General features: G+C 35.4%; 1 protein-coding gene across 1 annotated transcript in view; it reads right to left on the reverse strand.

Moving 5' to 3' along the window:
• C3H1orf141 (chromosome 3 C1orf141 homolog) overlaps positions 1-12,981 on the reverse strand; it is a 78,110-nt gene that overhangs the window by 49,967 nt on the left and 15,162 nt on the right. Inside the window, exons 3-4 of the mRNA XM_068537546.1 lie at positions 7,495-7,607; positions 921-988 (exon numbers count right to left, since the gene is read on the reverse strand). Coding sequence (XP_068393647.1) covers positions 921-988; positions 7,495-7,607 — 181 coding nt within the window. The remainder of the gene's footprint in view (positions 1-920; positions 989-7,494; positions 7,608-12,981) is intronic.

Below are 12,981 nucleotides of genomic sequence, written 5' to 3' on the forward strand. Positions count from 1 at the left end.
GAATCTCTTAAATGACTTCCCTTTGCTGATTCTCTGTATTAATTTCTCTCTCTAGTCTCCTAGATAAAACCTCCTGAATAATATCCAGGCATGCTCAATGGTCAAGGCTGGTTGGTCACTTTTCAGGATGCCCATGTACCTCTGCTCAGGTTGTTAGCAAGAGTCAATAGTGCTGGTGCTACAGACATAGAGAACAGACTTGGGGTTGCCAAGAGGGAGAGGTGTAGGGGAAGGATGGATTAGGAGTTTAGGATTAGCAGATGCAAACTATTATATGCAGAATGGATAAACAACAAGGTCCTACTGCATAGTACAGAGAACTATATTCAATATCCTGTGATAAACCATAATGCAAAAGAATATGAAAGAATGTATATATATGTATAACTGAATCATTTTGCTATACAGCAGAAATTAACACAACATTGTAAATCAACTATACTTCAGTAAAATAATTTTTTTTTAAATGTTCCCAATAGTATTGGTGCTAAATCTGTTATAATCATTGCTATTGTAATTATGTGAGTTAAATAACTATAACAGGAATGGTCTTGGCTATACATCAAAAGATTAACAAATGGATGTATATTTTCATATTCTAAATTAAAATAAAATATTTAAATTATGCACGTATAATTTTCTATGAGGCCCTATCTTAACTGACTTTATGATAACGGCTAGTACTTCTCACATTCTATAAATAATTTCCACTGTATTGCCTGTCCAACAAATAACATATTATTTTCTCTATTATTGTCATATATAGTTTTGCATAATATCAGAGATGAAATCACTTTAAAATTTTATGCTTCTGAATCCTAAAATTCATTTGAATTTGGGATTTGTAGAAAAATGTATAAAACTATTAGTGATAATCTGAATTTCTATTAAATAATTGTAAGCATGCAAATTAAACCTACCTCAGTTGTATCCTTAAGATAATGAAAAGATCTAATAGATCTTGATTTTAGATATTCTTCTACTGACTCTAAAGAAACAAATCCAAACATAAATGATATTTCTATACTGTTAGACTACTTCTAATTTAAGTCAACAAACCATTTTCTCTACTTGTAAACTTTTTAGAAATGTAGTTTGTTAGAGCTAAATATATTCTAGAATAATTTGCTTTTAAAAAGAATTTCTATTAACAGAATATAACATTCAATTACTATTATACAATAAAGCTGTATTTTCTTAGAAAAAAATGATTTCTAAATAAAACAGAATCATAGTTGATAGTCAAATAAATCTTCTCATTAATTCCTTTGAAAAGAGGAAGATTCCCCTCAACCTGAATCCCCCATCTCCAATTATGAGTTTTACTAATTTGGATTAACATATAATGGATTTTTTTTTAAAGTAGGTATAACGTAGTGTCAAGCATGCAGACTTTGGATGTGGATAGCCTCGGACCAAAAACTACTTTTCTGTTTGTGAGTTATGTAGCTTTAGGAAAATCATTTAACCCCTCTAAGCTTTAGTTTCCCCATCTGTTAAGTGGAAATAATAGTACTTATGTAACAGGGATGCTGTGAGGATTAAATGAGATAATAGATGTAACAAACTTACATCTGGTATTCCTTCAATCAACAGTTATTTGTTGATCACCTGCAATGTGCCAGGCACTGGTGTTGGACTCTGGAATTGTGATTCCTGCCCAATGATGCACACATTTTATTGGATAGTACAGAAAAGAATTAAGTAAAGAAACAAAGGAGTGAACAATTATAAATTGAGATGCATGCTGTGACAGACATAGACAGATTTTGGTGAGGGGCAGCATTAGAGGGAGGTATAATTTAGATAGGGTAGTTGCTATGGATTGAATGTTTGTGTCCCTCCCACAATTCATATGTTGAAGCTCTAATTCTCAATGTGGTGGTTTTGGGAGTTGGGTTTTGGGGAGGTAATTAGGTTTAGATGAGGTGATGAGGGTAGAATGCCCTTGATGAGAATAATGCTCTCTCTGCCATGTGAGAATAAAGTAAGAAGGTGGCTGTCTGCAAACCAAGAAGACTCTCAACAGAACCTGATCCTACTGATCTCAGACTTCCAGCCTCCAGAACTGTGAGAAATAAATATTTGTTGTTTAAGCCACCCAGTTTATAGTAGTTTGTTATAGCAGCCTGAATAAGAGAGAAATTGGGACTGAGAGGTGGGGTGCTGCTGTAACAAATACCTAAAAATATAAAAGAACCTTTGGAACTGGGTAGTGGGTAGAGGCCAAAAGAGTTGTGAGGTGCATGCTAGAAAAAGCTAATATGGCCATGAAGAGATTTTTAAAGGCAATTCTGGTGAGCACTCAGAAAGAAAGAGGAGAGCCATTGAGGAAGCTTCCATTTTCACGGAGAATACATGAATAACCATATGCAGAAATGTTGGTAGAAATACGGATGGTAAAGGCCATCCTGATGAGGTCTCACACAGAAATGGGGAACATGCTATTGGACAATGGAGCAAAGGTGATCCTTGTTATAAAGTGGCAAAGAACTTGGCTGACTTGTGTTTGTGTTCTGGTTTTTTGTGGAAGGTAGAACTTGTGAGTGATGAAATTGGATAGTTAGCTGAGATTTCTAAGCAAAGTGTTAAAGAAGAGGCTTGATTTCTCCTGACTGCTTGTAGTAAAATGCAAGATGAGAGAAATGAATTGAAGACAAAATTGTTAAGCAAAATGGAAACAGAACTTAAGAATTTAGAAAATTCTCATATTACAAAAACTGAGAAATCACATTCAAAAGAGAACACTAAGGCTGTGGTGCACTGACCACTTGATAAGGAGATAAGGAGATTGGTATGGGTGTGCAACATGGACCTAATCAGCCATCCCAGCAGAGACACTGTCAGTTTGAAGTGAAGGGGATAGAGACAGGATAAAATGAAGGAAGGCTGTCGAACTTCTTGGGTTTTACAGGATAGGATCACAGAGCTATGCACTGCAAACGTGCTATTCCTCAAGACAAGGGAAGAATGACCATGAAGGTGACTCAAAGATCATCAGGCCTGCCTCAGTTTCAAAATCAGAGGCCACTGCCTCAGTTTCTGCCTATGGAGCCCTTGGGGGTGGGCCAACACTCCCACTAGATAGTCCTGGGGATGAAATCCTGGCCTAGGAGAGTCCCAGAGGGGAAGTGGGGGAGATGTGACCCTCGATCCAGCAGAGTTGTGAGAGCAGGACCTCTGCCCCAGTGGGTCAGGAAGGCAGAGCATCAAGCCAAAGAGGATTATCCTTGAGCCTTAAGATCTCATGAAGTTTGTCTTAGTAGGTTTTAAACTTCCTTGGGACCCATTACTCCATTCTTCTTTCCGATTTCTCCCTCTTGGAATGAGAATGTCTATCCTATTCCTGTCCCAACTCTGTATTTTGGAAGCACATAATTTGTTTGATTCCACAGGTTCAAGCTGGAGAGGAATTTTGCCTCAGGATCAATCATATCTTGAGTCTCACCATAGCTGATTTAGACGATATTTAGGTGAGACTTTGGACTTTAGTAATAACATAAAACTCAGTATGGCAGTAAAATAATTAACATGTTCTAGGATTCCTTTATTGTCCAGAAGGAGGGTAACAATATATTTTGAAAGGATGAATATTGTAATTTCTAGGGTAATCATTTAAAGAATAGAAACAGAATGCATAACTACCAAATTAGTAAAGGGGAAAAGTTTAAATTTTAAAAACTCAATCCTAAATAAGACATAAGAGAAAATAAAAGGAAACACAGAATCAACAGGAGAGATAGAAGGAACAAAATAAGATGGCAGATTTAAATCCAAAGATATAAGTAGTTACATTAAGTACAAATGGACTAAATGATCCATTTCAAAGACAGATTACAGAGTAGATTTTTAAATCTAACAATTTGATGTTTACAAGAGATAAGTCTCTTATGTAAGAGATCATAATGTTACAGAAATGTGGCAACAAGATGATGGAAAAAGATATACCATGTAAATGTTAGCCAAAAGAAAGCTGGGGTAACTACAGTAATATTGGATAACAAGACAATCACTTTGTAATTTAAAAGGGTTCAATTCACTAGAAATATATAATTCACTAGAAATATATAATAATTCACTACAAATATATAATAATTCTAAAATTTTATGCAATTAATAACACAGCCTAAACTATATTAAAAATCTGTAAAGCAAGATTTGATAACTCTACAAGGAAAAAATAAATAAGTCTGAAATTTCTCAGCAATTGACAGAATAAGCAAGCAGAAAAATCAGTAAGGATATAGAAGAGTTGAAAAACAATGAAGAAATTTGACCTAAAAGACATATGTAGAACACTGCACCCAACAGCCACAGAATATACTTTATTTTCAAGCACATACTGAACATTTACAACAATCGACCATATACTGGATGAAAATACAAGTGTTAACTAATTACATAGGACTGAAATCCTATGGAGTATATCCTCAAACTACAATGTAATTGTGCTAAAAATTTATAAACAAAAGATAATTAGAAAAGCCTCATATATTTTGAATTAAGACATAAACTTCTAAATAACCAATGGGTCAGAAGAAGAAATCATAATGGAAAACAGAAAATAACCATGATACTCTTGAAGAGCAAGGTGGGAAGACTTGCTCTACCAGATATCAAGGGTTATTTTAAGCTACAGAAATTAATGTTGTGTGGTATTAATATTGAAATGGATAAAAATATAATGAAACATAATAAGAACTCCAGAACAAAGAGCCCAGAGCATTAGGGAAAGAATAGCCTTTTTAATACCACGCTGGGATAGCTGGGTATTCACATGAACAAATACTAAATTTGACTCTTACCTCACTCAAAATGTAATTCCAGGTAGACTTTAGACCTAAAGGTAAAAAGAAGAACTAAAATCTTTTGCAAGATAAATAGAAAAAGATATTCATGACCACAGAGTAGGAAAAGATTTCTTAGATATGGTACAAAAAGTACTTATCAAATGAGAAAAGATTTGGTATATTTGACCTTATTAAAGTGGAAGAATTTTTGTTCATCAAAAAGACACCATAAAGAGAGTGAAAAGAAAACCTATAGAAAAGGGGAAGATAGTCACAACACGCAAAACCAACAAAGAACAAGTAAAAAGAATATATTTGAAAATCAACAAGAAAAGGATAAAAAACTAATTTTGAAATAAGGTAAAACTTGGATGATTTCCAAAAGTTTAAATCCAATTTGTCAATAGTCTATGAAAAAGTTCTCAAACCTATTAGTAATCACAGAAATGCAAATTAAACCATAATGATATACTATTATATACCCAGTAGATTGCTAAAATGGAAAACTGACAATTCCAAGTGTTAGGAAGCAGAACAAAAAGAACCCTCACAAATCTGATGGGAGCATACATTGGTAAAAACACTTTAGAAAGTTGACATTATTTATTATAGGTGGAGATAAGCATCCCCGGTAATGTAAATCCTGGATATGCACTCTCAAGAAACTTTTACACAGATGCAGCAGGATGCCTAAACAAAAATACTCATTTCAGCATTGCAATGACTGACAAACTAAAAACCCCAAATTTCAAGAGTAGTACAGACAAAGTGTGATATATTCATGCAATGGAATACTTAACAGCAATGAAAATGAAGCAACTACACCTCCACAGAACAATATGAGTGAATCTTACAAACAATGCTAAGGAAAAAAAATACAAATGAATGCATACGGCATGATTACATTCATATACAGTAAAAAGCAAGCAAACTAAACAATATTCTTTAGAGATGCAAACAATAGATGGTAAAAATTTAAAGAAAAGTAAGGAAGTGATTACCACAGAAATCAGGACAGTAGTAACTCCTAGGGACAAGGAAGGGAGAGGTGATTTGGGAAAGGTCAAGTGGTGATGTTGGCAATGCTCTATTTCTTGATGTGCAATATGGTTATATAGGTGTTTTTTAAATAATTGGTTATTATACTGTACATTTTATGCTATGTTCACTTTTCATAATGTATGTTATTTCATAATTTTAAATGGTTTAATAAAAAAGGAAAGTGATTAGAAAGAGGGCAAGAATGAAAGAAAAAATACCTGTCGGCAAGCTACTATAGTTGACACACAAAGATGATGATTTGGATTAGGGTGGTGACAGCAGACATGGTGAAAACAGATTAATTCAAGATGAATTAGAATGAAAAGAGCTTGTTGATATATTGAACTTTGGGGAGGAGGGAAAGGAGAGATCAAGGATTGCTTCTAGGTTTTAGACTTGAGCCAGTTGGCGCAAATTGGCCCAATGTACTGAGAATGGAATGCTGTTGCAGGGAGGGGATGGGAGAGAAAGTTTGAGAGGATGGCTAGGATAGGGAATCATGAGACCAGTTCTGGATATTAGGTTTAAGATGTAATGAGAAGTTTGAGTGGAGATATCAAATAGGTAGCTCAGTGTAGGCACCTGCCCTTCAGAGGATTAGTCTGGATTGAGATATAAATGAAGGATTTAACGGTATCTCTACGGTATTTTAAACCATAGAGATTTAAAATACGGTTGGGTGATCTAATCCGTAAGACTGGATTAGATCACCCAAGGAGAAAGAATGTAGAAGCAGAGGCAGGCTCAGGATTGAGCTCTGAGCAAATACAGTATTTTAAGGATGGAGAAGAGAAATTAAAAAGAGAGACTGAGAAAGGGTGAGATAGCAGAAAAACAGAGTTTTAAGCAGGAGGGAGTGATCAACTAACTATACTGGTATTGAGAGGTGGCAGAAAAATATCCTTTGGATTTAGCAACATGGAGATCACTGGTACTCTTAATCAGTGTAACTTCAGTAGAATGGTGGAGGCAAGACCAATTTGGAGTAGGCTGAAGCTTAAACAAAAGTTGAGGGAGTGGAGACAGTATACGTAAACAAATCTTTTGAGGAATTAGATTACGAAGAGTCACAGAAATGAGGTAATATGGGGCAATGTGGATTCAAGGAGCCTCAGTCAGGGTTGTTGATGAGCATGACACAATTAGATGGTTTTTTTGATAATGCCAGAGAGAGAAAAACAAAGACAACATAAAACACTCAAATTTTCTGAGGATCTATAACACTAGTTCCTAGCTCACAGATTCCTTAAGTTTCTAGGAAAGTGAGTTCCTTTACAGTCCCTATAAAGTAAATTTCTACTAAGTAAGATGTACAAGCTTGAGTGATTTTTTTAAAACAATTACAAGAAAACTCAGGATTGAGCTGAAAGGAAATCCAAAGATTTTCTTTCCAGAAAAATAAACATAAAAATATATTCTTAATTTGTGAATTGTACAAATGTCTATTCTGACATTTATCATCTCTTTCTCTTAGGCTATTCTTCTTTATAGCTCACTGACATCTTTCACACTGCAGTTATAACCCATGGGCTTTCAAGCAAATGCTTTCAACAGAAACATCAAATTATAAGAACTTATAAGACAAGCATTAATAAATTATAAAGTATTTAATAAAAGCACTTCATTAATACATCGAAACAGAGGTAAATATACACAGCATTACCTACTGACTTGATTTCTTGAATTTTTATTTTTGTTGGTACAAAGCGTGGTCTTAAATTTGACTTTTCAAAATCACTCTTTTTAGGTTCAGGCATATTTTTGAAGGAGACATATCTGAAAGAAATAAAATTAATCTAAATTAAAATAATCAGAAAATTTACAAAACTAATCTAAAAAATAAATTTGGAGAAATGTGGTCAAGTCCCAGTTATATAGATTTGAATGTTATTGTTTTAATATATTATAGTACAAAGTGTAAAAGGTTGGGACTGATTAAGCAGGAGCTGAAAATATTAGTGGTAATCACTGGAAACAGAGAGAGAAAACTGCTGTTGTCATAAAATTGAGGGCACTCAGGAAACTACTGTTCACAAGCTAATTAACCCTTTTAGAAAAATCCATTGGAAATTTGTTAAATGAGATATTGGGGACATTGCTAAGCCGAGTCACAGTGGTGGGATATGCAGTTAGGGTCAGCTCAGATTCCAGAATAGTATACCAGATAGGATCACAGAATCTATTTACTGTAAACAGAAATTTTTTTCCACTAAATTCTTTAACTGACTATTGATGGTATGTAATTATAATAATTATATAATTTATGATATTTCTGACCTCTAAATGCTATGACTCAGATCTCAGACACTCACCTTTAGTTTATATCATCCAGTCTCCCACCTTTTATTATCTATAGGTTGATGTCCTACAGATTTATAGTACAGACCCCAAACTCTTCCCTGAGCTCCAGATTTATATATCCAACTGCTACATGATTTCTGCAGTTAGATATATCATGGGAATTTCAAACATATTCAAAACCAAATGTTTGCTTCCACTTCCTTTCCAATCTGTTCCTTCCCCAGGTTTTTTCATTTCCATTCAGCCAGAGGCTTAGGCCAAAAACTCTGCAATCATCTTTGACTTTTCTTTCTCTCGTTCCCCATTCCCGATATCTCAGCACATCTCATTGGATCTTTCTTTGAAATACATTCCAAATCCAACCACTTCCTTCCTCATCACATCTACCCTAGTCCAAGGCCCCTTCATCTCTCATCTGAACTACTTCTCTACATCCCTCATCTTCTATCTGCTCTCTCTGCTGTCACTCTTGTGCCCAGCAGTATTTTCCCAATGCAACCATGGCGGCACCTGTAAAATATAAATGAGACTGTCACTTCCCTCCAACTGTTTCCTGTCACACTGAAATGAAATTCACAATTCTCATTGCAAGACAGAAACTTTCCTCCCAATTCTTGTATTTCCAAGTAGAGGAGCTTCCATTGAATGCCCCTCCAGCCCTCTCTCTGTGCATCCCTTTACCCCTCTCCTCCACATGGAAGCAGAGTGAGTTTTTTGGCTGTTTGGTTTAAGGAAAGGAACTTATGCTCTCACGTAAGTACCTTGACCCTTGCTCTTCCCTCTGCCTGTAATATTCTTCCCCTAGGTATTGCAAGGTTTACTCACTTAAATCATAAGAGATGTATTTCATAAGTCTTTACTCAAATTCCCACCTCTCCAGAAAGGTCTTTTTGTGCCCACTCTCGTCTAATATAGTAAATTAAGGGAATCAATCCTAATTCTGTTAATTTACTGTATTTTTCTTCATAGCATTTATCACTAGTGAATTTATATTACACATTCATTTGCTTGTTTATTTGTTATTTGTCTCTCCGCCTTACCCTAGAATGCAAATTGAGGGCAGGGTCTTTGTTTTAGTCACTGTTGTATTCTTAGCACCTAGAACAGTGACTGGCACATAGTACACATATAATAAATATTTGTTGAATGTATGAATTGTTTTGGTAAATTTTGATTGAACTCTCTTATAATCTTATAATTTCCAATGAGTTTTCAGTTTATTCTCTTTAGGTTTTTCAATAAACAATCATTTAATCTTCATAAAATAATTTATCTGTTCCTTTCAAAACATTTAAATTTGTATCTTATGTTGTTATTTAATATCATTGGCAAGTACTTCCAGAATAGTTTGGTATACTAGTGAGAATGGGCATCCCTCTGTTTCTAATTTAAATGGGAATGTGTCAAAGATTCCACCCTAATGTTGTTGGCTATATAGTCTTGTTAAGGAGATGATTTTTTTATACTTATCTTACTATGGTATTTTTTCAAATACATCTGCAGAATATATAGAGATGTTCAGATATGGATTTCCTTACAGTGAACCAAAGAGCATGGGCTTTGAGGTTAGACCATACTTTGCATCTAGACCCTATGTAAACTTCTGCAGAATACTGAGTTTCTCTGAATCTCAGTCCCTCATATGCCAAATGAGGGTAATATTTACCTCTTGGGGTTGTTATAAGAATTATTTACATTAGATAGGCACCCGCCGCTCACTGCAGCCGCGAGGTGACGCCTTTTGCCCCGGGGATCTCCCCACTGCCCCGCGCCTTGGGACCTCCTGTTGAAGACATGGGCGTTATCGAGACCCAGCGGTAGCCAGAGGAAGGGAGGAGACAGAAGGTGATAAATTGAAGAATCACTCATTCATCCCCACGTGGCAATTCCGGGGAAAACCTATGCGTGGTAGTGGATGTGGCTTTTTTTCCCTTCTCCTGCTCCCTCTCAGCCCTAATCCCCAGCGTCTGTTTGCTACCACAAATAGAACCTTCTGTTGGATGAAATAAAATCAAACACTGGGCCTTCAAATAACAAACAAACAAACAAAAAACATTAGATAATAGTGAAATGTAATAAAATAATTAGGAGGTGATGAGTTTTATCTTTTTTAGTATGTCACTGAATTTTTAGTTTACATATTTAATTTAAATAATGACTGTGTTTAATAACCATCTAACACAATCCCTGAAGATTCAACAATCAGCTCTAACAAATTGTTGGGAGCTGGCTCTAGCACACCAATGATCCCATACCAGAAGAAAAGAAAAGATTAAAAGAGGGAAGAAGAGGAGGTGCGCTAGAGGAAGACCACACCCATCTCCCACTTACAGGTCCAGGACAGGAAGAATCAAATTGCTGGCCATACCCCTTTTCATTTCAGGTCACTAAACTGGCTTATATGGGGGAAGGGGAAACCTCAACTAATACATGGGATCAAAATACTAAACTGGTCAGACTTTTAATAACCAAAAATGATCAGAGTGAAATTGGAGAAATAAATATAAAACTGCTCTATGTTATATGTTCCCAAGTTGAGAAAGGCAGTGAAACAGTTAAGCTAATATTTTTATTTTAGATTTTTAAAAAATCTATATTTATAAGTGAGACACTGCAATGGTTTTACATTCTTGTGGTCAGACTTGAGGTTCAAAGCTATCTTTATAAAAAGAATTGGAACTATTCCATCTCTATGCACAGAAACCATTTAAATAGTTCCTCGAAACGTTGGAGTCACCCTGACACAGCTTCAAGACGGTGTTTTTGTAAAAGATAGTTCTTTGACAATTTCTCAAAATTTTCTAGTTATTGATTTAGTTACATTTTCTTTTTCTTGTTGATTCTATTTTCACCATTTATATTTTCCCAGATTATCCACTATCTGACTCATGTTTCAAAGCAGCACAGTTATATGAAGTACTCATTATAATTATTTTAATTTCTTCTACATCCATTGGCATAGCTCCTTTCTCATTACTAATATTGTGCCTTTATGTTGTCGGTTTCTTCTCTTCAATTTCTTAAATTATGGTCATTTTAACATTCTTTGGGGAGGTCTTAAACATGCTAATTTTGCAAAATGCTGTTAAAGATTCAGTGTGCTTATGAGAGGAAAGCCAAAGTCTGGTGGAAGTACTGGGAGGTGACAGCGTTTTTTGTTTTCTTTTTTTACACCTTTATTGAAGTATAATTGCTTTACAATGGTGTGTTGGTTTCTGCTTTATAAAAAAGTGAATCAGCTATACATATACATATATCCCCATATCTCCTCCCTCTTGCATCTCCCTCCCATCCTCTCTATCCTGCTCCTCTAGGTGGTGACAAAGCACCAAGCTGATCTCCCTGTACTATGCAGCTGCTTCCCACTAGCTTTCTATTTTATATTTGGTAGTGTATATATGTCCACGCCACTCTCTCACTTCATCCCAGCTTACCTTTCCCCCTCCCTGTGTCCTCAAGTCCATTCTCTACGCCTGCGTCTTTATACCTGTTCTGCCCCTGGGTTCTTCAGAACCTTTTTTTTTCTTTAGAATCCATATATGTGTTAGCATATGGTATTTGTTTTTCTCTTTCTGACTTACTTCACTCTGTGACAGTTTCTAGGTCCATCCACCTCACTACAAATAACTCAATTTCGTTTCTTCTTATGGCTGAGTAATAGTCCATTGTATATATGTGCCACATCTTCTTTATCCATTCATCTGTTGATGGACACTTAGGTTGCTTCCATGTCCTGGCTATTGTAAATAGAGCTGCAGTGAACATTGTGGTACATAACTCTTTTTGAATTATGGTTTTCTCAGGGCATATGCCCAGTAGTGGAATTGCTGGGTCATATGGTATTTGTATTTTCAGTTTTTTAAGGAACTTCCATACTGTTTCTCAATAGTGGCTGTGTCAATTTACATTCCAGCCAACAGTGCAAGAGGGTTCCCTTTTCTCCACACCCTCTCCAGCATTTATTGTTTGTAGATTTTTTGATGATGGCCATTCTGACTGGTGTGAGGTGATACCCCATTGTAGTTTTGATTTGCATTTCTCTAATAATTAGTGATGTTGAGCATCCTTTCATGTGTTTGTTGGCAATCTGTATATCTTCTTTGGAGAAATGTCTATTTAGGTCTTCTGCCCATTTTCGGATTGGGTTGTTTGTTTTTTTGATATTGAGCTGCATGAGCTGCTTGTAAATTTTGGAGATTAATCTTTTGTCAGCTGCTTCATTTGCAAATATTTTCTCCCATTCTGAGGGTTGTCTTTTCGTCTTGTTTATGGTTTCCTTTGCTGTGCAAAAGCTTTTAAGTTTCATTAGGTTCCATTTGTTTATTTTATTTCCATTTCTCTAGGAGGTGGGTCAAAAAGGATCTTGCTGTGATTTATGTCATAGAGTGTTCTGCCTACGTTTTCCTCTAAGAGTTTTATATTGTCTGGCCTTACATTTAGGTCTTTAATCCATTTTGAGTTTATTTTTGTGTATGGTGTTAGGAGTGTTCTGATTTCATTGTTTTACATGTAGCTGCCCAGTTTTCCCAGAAAAGAGGCTGTCTTTTCTCCATTGTATATTCTTGCCTCCTTTATCAAAAATAAGGTAACCATATGTGTGTGGGTTTAATCTCTGGGCTTTCTATCCTGTTTCATTGATCTATATTTCTTTTTTTGTGACAGTACCGTACTGTCTTGATTTCTGTAGCTTTGTAGTATACTTTGAAGTCCAGGAGCCTGATTCTTCCAGCTCTGTTTTTCTTTCTCAAGATTGCTTTGGCTATTCAGGGTCTTTTGTGTTTCCATACAAATTGTGAAATTTTTTTGTTGTAGTTCTGTGAAAAATGTCACTGGTAGTTTGATAGGGATT

This window comes from Eschrichtius robustus, chromosome 3 (assembly GCF_028021215.1).
Source record: "Eschrichtius robustus isolate mEscRob2 chromosome 3, mEscRob2.pri, whole genome shotgun sequence".
Taxonomy (NCBI): Eukaryota; Metazoa; Chordata; class Mammalia; order Artiodactyla; family Eschrichtiidae; genus Eschrichtius; species Eschrichtius robustus.